The following is a 15,612-nucleotide window of genomic DNA, read 5'->3' on the forward strand; positions in this document are numbered from 1 at the left end:
TTCCAGCTGCAACTGGAAAGAAATCAAAAGTGAGAGATGAGGAGGGAGAACATTCCAGGTTGCCTGGAGGCCAGTGTCACTGGACCAAAGAGTACATGGGAGCACAGGCTATCAGGGAGGGAGGAGGAGAAGGCCAGGGCATTAAGGGTTTTAAGAGTCAAATAACATTTTATACTTGAATTCTGGAGGTGGTAAGAAGCCACTCAAGTTTAAGGAACAGGGGGGAGATGTACCTGCGCTGTAGGAAAATCAGTTTGGAGGCTGGAGGATAATGGGAGTGGAGAGAGACGCAAGGTGGGCAGAGCCCCTGGCAGCTGTAGTGACAGTCCAGACGTGGAGTGACAAGGGCCAGCGTCAGGATGGGGGGCTTCTAAGGGATTAAAGGTGGAGGCTACAAATTGGAGGGGGGATAGGGTGTAGTCAAGGATGGCCTTGAGGCTCTGGACCCAGAGGACTGGGAGGAACGTCTTAGTAACAGGGAAGTTTGGCAGAGGGGGAGCAATGATGAGTTTGGTTTTGGACATGTTGACAATAGGGGAGACGCCCACAAAGAGGTGGGAGCTGAGGGGATCACTGGGTGAAGTCACCTGGAGCTTGGAGCCTTGGGCACCATTTACAACTGGCAGATATACCCAGGCTAGAGGCCCATCCAGCCAAGGAGCCTTAGGGGAGCTCAGACAGGCAGGAGGGGATGGTCGAGAAAAGGCTGTCCAATCTGGCAGCTGCAGCAGAGGGAGACAGGACTGACAAGATTTGACAAGTGAATGGCTGTTGGGAAGTGGCCGGAGGATAAGGGCAAGGGGAAAGTTGAGACTGATTGAGGTTGGGGACTTGGAAGCAGAGAGTGATTTCCTCAGCAGAGAAGGGAATAAGCATTTGCAGACCTCCTACTGTGTGCCAGGTGCTTTTGAGACATTTTACAGTTGGGGAAACTGAAGCAGACGGAGGTTAAATAACTTGCCCAGAGTCAGTCACACAGTTCAGAAGTGTCTGAACCTGAATCTGAACTCAGGTCTTCCTGATTCCAGGCCCAACGCATACTCTCCACTAGGCTACCAGCTCTCTCTAGAGCAGAAGTTATCAAGCTCTGCCCAGAATTCCCCCTGTAGTGTGGTGGGAACCAGATTCAGATGTCATTGGGAAGTGTTTAACAAAACAAATAAAAATACAGCACAACCTACGTCATGTTCATTTGTGGTTTTCTAAATCAGTGTGTCTGATCTTAGTCCTCTAAGGGAAATAGTAGGTGTGCTGGTCTGTGAGCATTTATTAAGGCCCTACTCTGTGCCAACCACCGTGCCTAAGTGCCAGGGATACAAAGAAAGACAGAAACAACCCCTGTCGTCAAGGAGAGACTGTGCAATAGCGGCTCTTCACAAACACATCCGCAGACCCATCGGCTTCCTCAGTGCCACTTGGGCCATGTTCAGTTTGGAGATGCTTAGAGGGCCTTGAGGTGCATGTCACCACAAAGGTAGCCAGTGTTCCTTTGCACTGAGAGTCAGGATGTCTAGATTTTACCTGGAGGAGTTACTTGCATACAGGTGGTCCTGTAAGCCCTGGGAGCTAAGGAGCTTACTGTAGGGGGTCCAGGACAGAGCCTGAGGAACACTGACCGAAAAGAGAATCAGGAGTGTCAAGAAAGCTTCAATAGCCAAGAGGGGCCACAGGTCAGAAAAGATGAGGGCTGAGCAATTCAGACAGAGCTAATCGCCTCAAAGGGCCCGGGTCAGTGGCCAACAGAGCAGTCAGGGCAGCGAGGAGAGACCTGGAAAGATGGTAGCAGAAAGCCACACAAGGTCTTTGTGGCAGGGCAAGGCCAGAGATAGGAACTGTGAAGATGAGGAGAGATGGGAAACTGGGCCAAGCAAAGTGGGGGAGAATGCAGGAGGGAGCATTAGAGGGAAGGGCTTTGAGAGAAATAGGAGTTTAGCACCACTGGCCCCTACAGCCATTCAGGACGGGCAGCATGAAGTGACCTGGGCAGGACATTTAATCTCTGCCAGGGTTGTTGTGAAGACCAAACAACACAATGTTTGTAAGTGCTTTGCATACTTTAGGGTCTTCTGCAAATGCTAGCCAGTGGTAGTAGTCCTCCTAGTCTATCAGTCTATAAATCATCAAGAAAGATGGGAGAGTGGTCAGCAATCAGTCTCCCTGAACAGCTTCCCCAGGGCCTTCAGTTCTGGGTCCCTTTTTCATCCCAAGATGGTGGGGGACAGGGTGCAGAATGAGGATTCCCAGCACACAGGCCTGCTCACCATGGGGAGGCCTCCCTCAATCAGTGCTCTGAGGGTAAGGAGTCTGGTATCCAAGGCCCTGATTGAGGCAGAGCCCTGGATGTGGAGACTTGGCATCCTGGTGCCCAGCCCCTCCCTCAATGGACAGTCTAAAGGGCTCTCCAAGCTGACCTGAGCCTCTGGCCATTTCACTACAGGCTTCCCTGAGGGCAGATGGCACCATGTGGCCTGCCATGGGAGCGGCACAGACTAGCATCCATTCTCCGATCGGTGCTCTGTCTGGCGTCTCCCTCTGTGTGCCAAGAATTTGACATGATTAGGTTGCCAGTTTCAGTTGATGCTTTTATTTTCTTGTTTTTTCTTATTTGTTACATATCAGAAGTCTGTGTTTGGGGGAGCTAAAGTGGATGCCTTGGGGCTGCCTCCCCAGGGCCCGATTTCCCCTGAGGCCATGTGTTGGGGGGGCTCCTTGGACTGAGTTTTCATGTGGTTTTTTCCTCCCCCCCCTTCCCTCTCTTGGGACTCACCTGGGTGTTTTGTCCTTAGATTGATGGGTCAACCTTGAGGACAATCTGCATGCAGCATGGCCCGCTGCTGACATTCCATCTGAACCTGACCCAGGGCACGGCCCTGATCCGATACAGCACCAAACAGGAGGCAGCCAAGGCCCAGACTGCCCTACACATGTGAGTACCTGCGGGGCAAGAAGGGGGATGGGCAGTTCTAGGGCACAGGGAGAGCCAGGCCTGGGGTCCTGATGCTGGCTGACCTGGGTGGGCCTCTCCTGCCCTCACATAGCACATATTTTACAGGAAGGAGAATGAATCTACCTCACGATGTTGAGGCTCTGAGTGAGGAGCAAGTGCCTCATCTCCCTGTTGGGTAGGCATCAGCGGAGAGGAGGGGTGTGTTTGTAGGCCGAAACACGTCTTTCCCACCAGGCACCAAGCAGTGTTCATATTCCAGAAGTGTTCTAATTTCTGATAATTGACCCTGGAGACTGTCGAAAGAGAAGTAAGACAGTAAGAGAGAAGACTTTCACCCCCAGGTTGGTGTTGGTCCTTGTGGCTGATTTCCAAGGGTCAGTGTGGCCCAGGGCTGGGAGACCAGTGCTGGACGCAGGCAGACAAGGGCTCGGGCTCACTGAGAGGCCTCCAGAAGAGTTGTTGGTCTGCTTTGGTGGAGGATGTGTTCACACTAGAAGTCCCTCAGCCAGATTTAGAGCACAGAGAGATATGGACGGGAGCCGCCACCTTCATTGCCAGCAGAGCTTCCCATGTTTTCTCTGAGTCTTTTAAGATTTAAGTCACAGACCCTGAGCGTTACCCGTGTTCTGTCTTTTTCCAGGTGTGTGCTAGGAAACACTACCATCCTGGCTGAGTTTGCCACAGACGAGGAGGTGAGCCGGTTTTTGGCACAAGCCCAGCCCCCTCCCCCGGCCGCGACACCGAGTGCACCCGCCGCTGGCTGGCAGCCCCTGGAGACGGGACAAAGCCAGGCAGATGCCGTCGGCCCCGCCCTGAATCTTTTTGGGGGGTCAGCGGGGCTTGGACAGTGGAGCAGCGGTGGGGGCAGCAGCAGTGGCGGAGACCTCCCTGGCGCCTCCTTGTGGGGGCCCCCAAACTACTCCTCCAGCTTGTGGGGGGTCCCCAGTGGGGAAGATCCCCACCGGATGGGCAGCCCTGCTCCTTTGCTACCTGGTGACCTTCTGGGAGGAGGGTCGGATTCAATCTGAACTTAGAACTTTCAACTCTGACCTCGTGACCTTTTTTGGAACAGCAGCAGCACTAACTCGACCTTTTCGTTTTTTTTTTCAACTTGCAATAAATACATTTTTAAAAGGAAAAAAGAAAACGGAGAGAGAAAAAAAAGGTGGGTCATTGCCAGACTGTCTGAGCACATAGTTGCCTCCCTTATAACTTCAGTTTTTTCGTTTGGAAAATGAATCCAAAAAGAGAACATATCACTCTTGAAATACTTGAATCATGAACGCCAACCTAGAAAGACAATGTGAAGCAAGTACACATACCATTTAAATTTCAACACAAAAAATTAAAAAAATTAGTTTCTAGTTTTTCACTTTTTCATGTTATACGGAAGTTGTTGCTAAGAAACATATATACTGAAAAATAGCTTTTTAACTTGGTTTGCACTGGGTGTGTTTCCGTCCTTAGGTCTACCGTGTTGGGGGGGGGGGAGGGCAAAAGAATTGTGGGGGTTGGGGGAGGGGAGACTAGGCGGAGCCTCACTTTAAAAACAAAACAAAAAACTTTTAAAAAAAAAAAAAAGGAAAAAAATTGTGATTGGCTGGTCGATAAATACCAGTGTGTGCTGGCACATGTAACTGCCCAGGCATGCTTGTGGTTGGTGTGTGTGTGCACGTGTGTTCATGTGCGTGTGCGTGTGTGCTCCTCCTCCTCCTCGTCCAGCCTCCACTAATCGGAAGGCCGGCTGCTGCCAGTCCACAGGCTGGCCGGCCAGGACTGACGCCAAACCCAGTGGGGCTGCATTAAGATTTCAGGAGAACGCTTTTCATGCCCTCAAGCAGGGCACTCTTTTGTGTTTGCAAGTTGTGTGTGTGTGTGTGTGTGTGTGTGTGTGTGTGTGAGAGAGAGTGTGAGTGTGAGAGAGAGAGAGAGACAACCTTTACTTCCATCCAGCAGCAGAGTGGAGCACTGCCATATCCAGAAATCAGGCAAGCAGGAGGCACATCTGGAGTGACCACGTCTTCGTGTGTTCATCCGTGTATTTATTCCATATTTCTGGTTTTAAAATAAGAGACACATCAGAACATCCAACTGTTGTGTTTTCTCAAAGCAAGTCTTTTTTGTTTAAATGGGAACAGGTGGAAAGACCTCATCGCTCTTTGATGGTATATCCAAAGTGAAAACAAGAGCCGGTCTCCCCCTTCCCTGGCCGTGGCCCAGATAGATGGAATTTGTTCATTGGAAATCAGAAATTTCATGCTCACTTAAATTTTCAACTAAGTTGTCATTTAAAGAAAAAAACAGGAAAAAAAAGTTGAGTGGCATCAGCCATCTCCTGAAGGTGTAGGCAGCTCCCCTCTCTGCTCCCAATGCTGAGCGTTACCTGTGCCAGGCCTGGGTGTGTCCCAGCACCAGACCGTCACTGACCGAAACGTTTACTGAAGAATGTTCTTAAACCAGTGTGTACTTCAAGCCTTTCCTTTTGTTTCTCTGTGTTCTGTATTTCCTGTGTATGTGGTTTTGCTTAGGCAGGTCTGACTAGCAAAGACTTTGAGTTATTGCACCTTGTTTTCCTGTGTTGTTGCTTTTTTATTTCGGTATTTAAAGAAACTTTTGTGAGCATCAGTGTAGTACAGTACTCTGGGCGGAACAGGGGCGACCTTCGAATCCACAGTAATGGCCAGTGTGTCCGCACGTGCGCTGGGCTCTACATCGGTACTGCTGCTTGTGGGACGGGAGCTGAGTGGACTGGAGGGAGGGAGACCCCTTCATCCCCAGTGCCCACCTCCGATGTGGGCAGGGAGAAGGGCTAGCACTTGGTTAGGCTTGGACGTCATCAGTCTGCATTCAACTGCTTTACATAAAGTGCCCGCATTCTGTACCAGCAAATGCCTGCCCACTCGGCCCCGACCTTGGGTGGGAGTAGAGCCTGCTAGCAGTCCTAGTCAGTTTTTTGATGCGGGGGACGGGGGAAGCAGCTTGCTTGAGCATCTTCAGTGAAGGATACAACAATGCCTAATGTATTTAATTTTTCATTTGTATGTGTGTGTATACTTATGTGTGTGTGTGCGCGCGTGAGCGCATGTGGCAGTGGTTAGGGAAAGGCAAAAAAAAATCATTTGCATGTGAGACAAAGGAAATTGAAAACGCTATAGGTTTCTTGACTCACCCCTGAACCAAGCATCCAAAAGGGTTGACGAAGGGGGGTGCTAAGGTGGAGCTATGGCATCTTACAATGAACGTTCACTGCATATGATTACGAGATGTGAATCAGAAGGGTGCAGGTGGGCAGGCTGGAGGGTGCAGCGGATGGGCAGCCCATCACATTGCTTGCTTCTTTTGTAAAATACTCCTGCCCTGCACCAGCCCACCAGTTTCTGTCTTTGTCCTGCCCTCTGCAGAGAAGACCCCCCCTTCTTCAGCCCCCTCTCCCTGGTTTCTTCCCAAGTGGTGAAGCGTTAGCTCTGTTGTGGCCTTGAGGTGAAGAGCAGCTGTCCTCCTCAATAGAGAAAACACGATCTAAGTTCCTTACCTGTAGTGGAAGTTCCCAGAAGGGGCCTCACTTGGCTTCTTCTGTCCCGTTGCCTGCTGCCACGCCCCCTCCCCAGGGGCACCTCGCCTGTCCTTATCCCTCTCCTCCCAATCTGCCTAGTGGTTCCTCTACCTGCACTTTGGGTTAGTTGAGTTCATTATGATACTACGGTGAAAGCCGGGTGCTAGAGCCCCTCTTGTTTACAAGACATAATGAGGGATTTGAAATATGTAAAAATAAAATTGAGAAGCTAAAATGTTCTTCCATCGTAAGCTTAAAGGGAAAAAAAATTAAAAATTTTTAAAAAGACCAAAAAGTGCATATATATAACAAATATATATTTTAGATGAAGACTAACTCTGGGAGCGTATAACAGTGTTTGTTTGGGGGTTTTTTTTGTGTTTGTTTTAACATTTATTTTCCTGCTTTAAAATTTGCAAGCATTCTCAGGAATTCTAGGATAGGAAGCCAGTTTTTTTGAAGATGGTTTATTTAACTGTATCTTATCCTAGATAGATGGCTGTTTCTTTCCTGTTGATAAACTTTTACAAGTTCCTGAATCTTCAAGAAGAAAAGTTCAAAATAAAAGTTTTTACTTAATTTTAAAAAATTCAGAAAGAAAAGTCTTTAAATGTTACAGTCATAACTGGGGATCACACATTTTAAAACCTGTACAAAGATATAAGATATTTTTTAAAAGTTCTCAGTTTAGCAGCAAGAAATTCATTATACTCTTTAAAAAAACAACTAGGAGAATGATTAAGCTGTAACAAGCTCTGTCTTCGTCTCGTTTGGAATTGTGTGTAATTGTAGTTACAGAGAGGGAGAGAGAGGCATCTGTATGGGAGTGGTATCGCTGGTCCTTTCCACTGAGGACTAAGCCACTGTCTCTCCTCGTACTTTTTTTTTTCCTTTTTTAATAAAAGAAAAAAGGCAATTCCCTGCATTTTTCACTACGCTCCCCAAAATGCTAGTTCTGACTGTAAAATTTAGTAAAGTTTGAATGAATGAGAATCTATGTAAAGAAGATAGGGAATATAGGGTAATGCTTTTTGGAACAAATTTTAAATATAGGCATTGCTAGAGGAAAATTACCCATGGACTATCCCATTAATGGGAAATGTCTGTGTCTACCTCCTTTTATCGTAGGAAGGAGGGAGGAAAGAATAAGATAATCTAACAAGGAACAAATGATTTTTCCTTTCTTTAGCTCCCAGCTACTGTTTGTTTGTTTTAATTGCTATTTTGAAGATTTGCTGCTTATTTACCTCCATCCACCAGCTAGAGACTTGGAAGTTTGACTTTGTTTTTTTGGTGATACTGAATTCTCATTTTGCATACCCTTCTGGGGCCAGATATCAAAATTCCCAAGCATGACAAGAGCTTCATTGAGACATTTGAGCTTACCACTGGGAATGAAAAGCTTCCTCTCCGGGTGAGGGGAAGTGGAGTTAATGCCTGAAATTTCTCTGAAACCGCTTTAGTGCCTTCGTACATACACCCAAACATCCTGTGAAAGGGGGAGGGGGTGTGTGTGTGCGTGTGCTTGTGGTCCAGTCACTCCATGGAAATTAATGCACCTGTCTTTGAAAGAGCATGGAGTCCTTCTGGCCATGTCCCAGTGGCAGTGGGTGAAATTTCAAAAAAAGAAAAATATTCCTAGAAGTAAAATGTACTCTTAGGTCTGTCTTGAAAAAGTAGAATGCTGAGTCCCTGCCCTGTGTTATGCTGTGTGCCCTCCACTTTCCTCCATCCCATGCTTTGTGTGAGTGCTTGTGCAACTGTAGGCCTGGATTAATTTGGAAAGTCTTATTGTGTTTGGGCCAGTAGAAAGGAGTCCTCCAGGGTTTCCTGCTCCCACCACCCCCCTTCCCTTTTTTCTCCAGAAGGTTTGCCTTGTTGGTTGGCAGTGACTTAAGAACAGGGAGGATGTGATCAACAAAAATCTCTTTGCTGTGGTGTCTCTTGGTAAGAGCCAGTCTGTATGGCTTGAGTAGTTGTCCTCCAAGTGGACGGTCTGAGAGTGTGCCATTTCCCCACATACATACCCCTACCCCAGCTTCTTCTGAAAAAGCACCCACAGGTAGGAAAGATTTATGTTCATTTCTCTTGCTGGGCAGTCGTGTTTGGTGGGATAACCTACCAAGTCGGCCTTTTTTCACTTCTTTTCTCCTTCTTGAGGACAAAGCTTCATGCATTCTTACCAGCTTTCTTTTTGGACACTTGCTGTAGAGTGACCAGAGAGGCATGCTTCCTCAACACTTCTCACATGCTTTGGTCTCTGCCCACCATAGGGTTTGGTCGCCTGCCCAAAGGGAAAGAAATGTCTTCCATCAGACCAGGCTGTGTGACCAAGTTACCCTCTGCTGTCAGTTCACATCATTTTTGATGTCTGTTAAGCCAAACTGACAACTCTCCGAGACACTGTGAAGAAACAGAAAGCTCACAGAGCCAGCGCCCCTTGATTGTGGGGTTCCACAGCCGTCGCGGAGGCCACAGTTAGCGCATGCTGCAAGTGAGGCTTCCAAAGCCACCCCCTTGGCCACAGTCCACGTTCTTTGTCTCCTCGATGGCATGGGGCTGCTTTCTTTGGAGTATTCACCAATACTCTCAGTCTGGAGGGATTTTTATTTTCTCTCCTGCTGTTACTAGGATGGCTAACTTCCCACTTCTCCTGCAAGTGTGGCATCAATTAGCAGTAAGCTCCCAGAGTTCTCTTGTGAAGTGTTTTATCCAAGGCATATGAGAAAAAACAGAAACTTTCTAAGAATTTGGAAGTTCCTTTGTCGTTCTTAGCAGAAACTTCAATTCCATGTTGTCATGTTCACCATCAGCCCCTCTCACCCCTTCTTGTGCTTTTCTGAGGGCTCCATTTTCAGTAGCCTTGAGATTCAGCTTCAGCCTCAAAAGAGGGTATCGTTCCCCACCCTTTTTTTTCTTTTTTATGATCCTGGCATTCTGATATTTCTGTTGAGCAGACTAAAGATTCCTGTGTGCTCAGCAGAGAGCTTAAGTCAAGCCTGCTTTTTCTGCTTCAGAAACAGGACATCTTCAGGAGGCTTGGCTGGTAACACCATCTCTCAGATTTGGGAACAATTGTCTTGAGATAGAGAAGGCCCCAGTTCCAGGTCCCTTCCTCCCTCTCCCCGGCAGCCCCCTTTTCCTCAAGACAGTTAAAATGCAGTAGACACAGTTTTATTTGTTGGGGTATGGCTTATATATATATATATATAGATTTATATAGATATATAAAGTCTTGAACTAGGAAGAAATATATATTTTATCCAATAAAAGTCAACCTTTTTCTTCTCCAGTGATCTTGCCAGGTTATGTCCCATCTCCTCTATGCATTAACTGCGCATCTTAGTGTTAATTGTAAGAGAATCTTCTTCAGTCTTGTATTTCTTATTAAAGTGCATAAGTGGAGTTTAGTGCTGTAGTGGAAATGAGAAGGGGTGTGTGTGTGTGTGTGTGTGTGTGTGTGATAAATTGTAAATCTTGTGACCTCAACATTCAGCCAGTAATGAGGGTACCTGTACCCATTGGCCACCAACGAATGGCAGCACACCATCAACTGAACCTTTAATTTTAATCTGCCAGTAGGATGTACATATGCTTGCATGGTCTTTGTTTCTATGGCCAGTGCCAAAGGGGTGTGTGTGTCTTGTCTGTCTGTCTGTGTGTCCGTGTGTGTTTTACTTTCTTGTCTTTGGAAAAGAGAGAGAGTCAAATCCAATTGTTCAGATTTGGGATTGCTACCAACACCAGGATTTTGTGAACATAGCAGTTTTATCAGAATGGGAGGGTTTATTAAGAAATAAGGCCTTGAAATATTTGCGGGAACTGTCACATATCATCCTGTCCGATAAATCGCCTTCCTTGCTGTGTGTCCATACCATCCATATGTATGTGGCAGATCTGATTTCTAAAGCTTTTCCATTGCTTTGGGTGGTGGCTTTTCCATAACCCTTATGAAGAAGGGGACTCTTTAACACTTGGGCAGGTTGAGTTGTTTGGGGGGGAATCGCCATCAGCCAGGCACTACCTGCCACCTCTCTTCCTGTTTGAAATGACAAAAGCTACTGGTGTGAAGTTGAGATTTAGTATTTCCCCTTTCCAGTTAACTATTGACATAAGAAACCTCTGCCCTTCAGGGAGGTGGTGCTGGTGAGAGTGCTGTGTGCTCCTTGGGACTGACGCATAGCCTCAATGGACGGCCAGGAAAGATGAGAAATATCCAAGATAAGCAGTGTTTGTTCTCGGTCCTTAAATAGTGTTTCCTTAAGCACTTTGTGCCTCAGCCGAGGGATTTTAACTATAAATCTGCATTGAAAATATGATACTTTTAAGTTCCTGGGTTGGTTGTTGGTTGTTTTTTTTTCCTGTTTCTAGCCAAATTAGTAAATGGAATCTGCTTTTTTTTTTTTGTTTGTTTCATTAAGCAAAATTCTTCTTTAGAGATAATGCTAAGCAGTAAAATTAGTTGGCCAGCTTGCTGACAGTATTGTGTGGTTTGGTTGTGGTTTTAAGTGCTTTGCTTTCCGAAAATCTCATCTCCTCTATTTTCTTGCATCTCCCCTGCCCCCTGGCCCTTTGGTGTCCCCTCTCTTTACATCTGGCACCAGAAGGGTCAACAGGGTGGGGATCCAAGAGGAAAGGAGGGAGTTCCAAAAGGTGACTGGGGTGGAGATCGAGGGGCCTTACTTTCTTGGAGAGGAGGATAGCCTTATAGCAGAGCTTTATGGGGAGAGGTGTGGTCGATTCCAAATAGAAAAGCCAAAAATGGAAAAGGGGGATGCTTATGCAAAAATAAAAACCAAACCAACATCTCTGCAAATCTGCAAGAAATGACCTGCCTTTGAAAGGGAGGACAGAGTCTCACCAAGTGATTCCATTCAACATGTGACATTTCTTGCCAGGGAAACGTAGGGTAGGTTAGAACAAGTGTGTTTAAAACACCATCACCACCCCCTTTTTAGTTTTTTTTAAGGTGTTACTTAAATGTAGTATTTTTGAATGTGCCTTTGTGAGTACAGGAACCATCTTAATTAGGAAGTTCTCCATCAGAGATAAGAAAAGATGGTCAGTTTATTCTTGAGGAAGGTCAGATTTTGTCCCAGAAGTCCCTTGCAGGCCACTGTTGACCACGGGCATCAATATTTCACAGGACTGAGGAGGGTAAGGAAAGTTGGGGGCGCTGCCGAGGTGACGGCACTCACTTTTCTCTCCAGAGCCGTGACCTGTCTTTTGTGCATACAGGTGCGTGTGTGTGGAGATAACTGTTTGGGGGGTTTCTGTGACCTCTGGAGAACTGAACCATGACAGTGCTGTTTTTTGCATGTAGAAAAGCAGGTATTTCTGTTTGTTGGTGCCCTAGGATGTGGTGCGCGCAGCGCGTCTTTATCCTCCATGTCCGCTTCGATTGGTTAGTGGTTTGTCCCAGCTCATTCAATGTTGCCATTGGAGCAAACAGGGTATTACACACAAAGAAAAAAGGGTTTTGAGATGTTAAGGTCAAAGTGTTTAAAGAAGAAAGGAGAGAGAAAAATCTGAAATCCTATTTCAGAACTTCTTACAGCTTAAACATCAAAATCTGCAGTGTCTCGTTTCATTTGTTTCTGTTGTTAAATCTTCCACCTCTTCTCCCCATCCCTGACCTTCTAAAGAAATCGTGTACAATACTTTGGGCCATTTCCCGAATTCTCGTCTGCCTCCAAGCCCCGAGGTGGGGGGGAGGCACCCTCACAACCAGTTTCCTTCATCTTCTTCATTCAGGAAGACAAAGGGAGGGGGGATACTGAAGCTTTCTCTGCTCCAATCTCATTCCTCTCTAATGGCCTTGAAATGTATTCTTATGCAAATGTGAATTTTGATACTGAATTTAAGAAGAGGTTGTTTTTTTCTTTTTTCAAAAAAAAAAGGTCCCATATGTGGTCAGCATTGCTTCTTTATTTTGTAAAGTGAATTGTAAACTATGCATTCTGCAGGGGGGGGGGGCGGGAAGTGGGGGTGTTGGGGGGGGTTGATGAGTAGCTTTGCATAATTGTTCTACAGTTTCTGTGTCCATGGTATCTCTGTGTTTAGGAGGGGAAGGGGGATGCTGATCCAGTACAGTGAGGACACTGGGAGCCAAAGAGGACTCTTGGCATCCTCTCCCAGTGGCTGGGCCTTGTTTGGGGAGTCTGCTAATTAAATCAACTGCAGAAAACCAATCTGCTCTACAACAGGGGCAGACTTACAAAGTCTAGCCATGTAGTGTTCATCCAGGGTTCTCTGGAGAAGGATCCATTTCCTGCACTCAGTTACTAGTCCCTTTCAAGCTCAGGAACCAGATCACCTCACATGTGCGGTCCTTAGGAACCCACCTTGCAATCTGTCCATTTCAGAAGCCTTTGTTTTTTCTTAAGAGCTGGGGCCAACTGCTCCTCCATGCCACAGATTAAGGAAACTACCACCCGGGCTGTGCTGGGCCTGTCTGCCTGCCTCTTCCCTCCTTTCCTTCCTTCCCTCCCTTCCCAACCAAATATCATCTAAATTTCATGGGACCTCCTTTGGACTCTGGACACCTAACATCTGAGGGAGTTTCTTGAAGGCATCTCCTTGGGACCCATCCATCTGGTGGGTTGCTCTCCGGGTTGTCTTATCAAGGTCCCTTGCCCATGGTAAGTCATGGCATCTGCCTCACTCTTGGCATTATCTTCAACCTGCAGTATCAACAGCAAGAGAATGTTGGGGCCGTTTTCAGTGTTTTCCATACAGCCAGCTCCTTGTTGTGGACGTTCACAGTACTGTAATGAGTGATAGACTTGATCATGTCACGCTCTCCTCACCGCGTGATCTCATCAGGGCTCCAATCTGTTAGATTGCCTTTAAACACACAAACAAACAAATAATCCTGAGGTTTCAGCTGTTTAACACAAACAATACCTCGTTGGTACATTTCCCATCTTGTAACTCTGAATCCTTATCTCCTCTTCTGACATTAATGGGTTCTTTTTTGTTTTTAATAAGAACATGTAAATAGCGAGATAGCTTTTAAAGTATTTAGTTTGCTGTGAAAGTAACCCTATCATATGACGTGGTGTTTCGTTGTTTTCATTTTTTAAGCCATCAGAAATTTCAGCTTGTGAATCCTTCATGTTAATGACAAAGCCAAGGTCAGGGAAGCGGCTCTGTGTTGTGGGTGGGTGCCCCTCCGCCCTCCTTTGCCCCTTTGCTGCATACACAGGACAGGTCATGAAGCTGGTTGTGCTGGCTGTCTTCAAGAAGACACCCTCCTGGGTGTCCAGAGGTTTCCTCCTCAATGCCTTGATAGAGAAAGCTTTTGATGTAAAAGCCAAATGGTGGCTGCAGTTGAAGCGAGAATTGTCCTGAGTTCAGCTCTGTTGCCAGTTTACTGTAGGGATAGAGCATGGAACAGTAACAAAGCACTGCTTTTGTGTAAGTGAAGGTCGTGAAAGTGGTGGTGATGCTGACCATGACCAGAGTGTGCCGGCAGTCTGTCCTGCGCTGCTCTCGCTGTCATCCTCACCCCGTCAGCGAGGGGACAGACCCTCCCTAACCATGGCTGCCTCCCTGTGGGAGGCGTTTTCTCTGCTCACTGATCAGAAGTGGTGATCATTTACTTCTAGTTCTGAAGGAGCATATGCTCCAAATGCCTGTCAACCAGTGCCCGTTTGGGGGCTGCAGATTTTAGGGTTTGGTTCAGCCCTTCTCCCCACCTCCCTACAGACATCTTGCCTATCCTTCTGTAACCCTCCCAAAGGGCTCTCCTGGTGGGCCACTCTTTCTTCCTCAAACCCCCAGTGACCAAAGTGTGCCCAGTGAACCCACTGAAGAAAGCCACAGTGGCACATGTGCACCTTGGCCATCATCTCAATGTGGCCTTTGGGTGCAGGAAGCATTTTTAATGAGTCTAAGGACACCCCCACCCCCGGCTTAGGAAAAGAAGGCATTCTAGCAGTTCAGCAGTGCCCATTTGTTCACAGTCCGGTCCCATATTCTGTGCCCACCCCACCCATGCTCCCCCATTTAAGGAACCAAAAAACAAATAGAAAAAATGAAACGTAACCTGACAACAGAAACCGTTTTCCAAACTATTTTATCTTCTACCATTTAGATGGAGATAAGAACGCTGCTTTGAGTTCTGGAATCCTGGGCTGGGGCCTGTGTTTACATGGGTTAGTTCAGATACTTCTGCCCCATCAGGGCAGAAGTGAACATGTGAATGCCCTCCACGAGATTTCTGCCCGATGGCATCGGAGACAGCGAGCACTGGAGGAGGGGACAGGAGCCGAGGGGCCCCCTTTCCTCCTCCCCTCCCTCTGGTCCCCCCCTAGGAGGCATGCCCACAAGGGCACCTACAGGAGAGGCTGGGTTTGAATGGGCAGCTCACTTTCCCTACTTTGCACACAGACAGGGATCAAGAAGGTACAGTCAGTCACCAGATGCGAAAGGCTCCATGGCTGCACATGTGGATGCGCTCTGCAAGTTACCTACAAGTGTTTTGTTTTTCTAATACTTGAAATAGCTCTTACAATTTGTTTGGGTGGCTGTCTTCTCTCTTCCCCAGTGGGCGGTTCATGGGACACGGAAGAGGGGGGAGGGGAAGAGAGGAAATGACCATGTCTTTTTTTTCTTTCTTTTTTTTTTTTTTTTTGGAATCAAAGCCTGGGTTTGATCCTGACCCCAATTTGTTGAAATTGCTGGTTTTACATGGACACAGAAACTAGGCACTTTAGAGGTGCACTTGCATGGCAGGCTGGGCCCCCCCTTTTCTATATTTTTATTTTACTTTTAGTATAGTGGTACTTAAAATCACTGGTTCACTTAAAAAAAAACAAACAATAAAATGTTAAACTCTACTAATGTACAAATAAGCTGAAACGTTGCATTTTATGTGTATTTTTTGCCATAGCAGGTACTGTATTTTTCATGCTGGATTTCAAAAAACAAAAACAAAAGAGGGTGGTGTTTTATTGGATTGTGACAGCTTAAAATCAATAAGGAATTAAGTCGTCGTCATTTCATTGAAACTGAGAGATGATGTAATGCATATATAAGAGTTTTCTGAAGGGTTGGTTTTTTTTGGCTTTTAAACAGCTTATTTTTTGTTTTTTATTTTATTTTATTT

General features: G+C 46.6%; 1 protein-coding gene across 13 annotated transcripts in view; it reads left to right on the forward strand.

The window, feature by feature from the left end:
- The window catches only part of TNRC6B (trinucleotide repeat containing adaptor 6B), a 217,451-nt gene extending 212,093 nt beyond the window's left edge, over positions 1-5,358 (forward strand). For all 13 annotated transcript variants that reach the window (XM_072656210.1, XM_072656223.1, XM_072656215.1 and 10 more), the window contains 2 exons: positions 2,787-2,926; positions 3,588-5,358. In XM_072656210.1, coding sequence (XP_072512311.1) covers positions 2,787-2,926; positions 3,588-3,975 — 528 coding nt within the window. In that variant the 3' untranslated portion in view covers positions 3,976-5,358. The remainder of the gene's footprint in view (positions 1-2,786; positions 2,927-3,587) is intronic.
- Positions 5,359-15,612: the final 10,254 nt, after the last annotated feature.

Source organism: Notamacropus eugenii, chromosome 3 (assembly GCF_028372415.1).
Source record: "Notamacropus eugenii isolate mMacEug1 chromosome 3, mMacEug1.pri_v2, whole genome shotgun sequence".
Lineage (NCBI taxonomy): Eukaryota > Metazoa > Chordata > Mammalia > Diprotodontia > Macropodidae > Notamacropus > Notamacropus eugenii.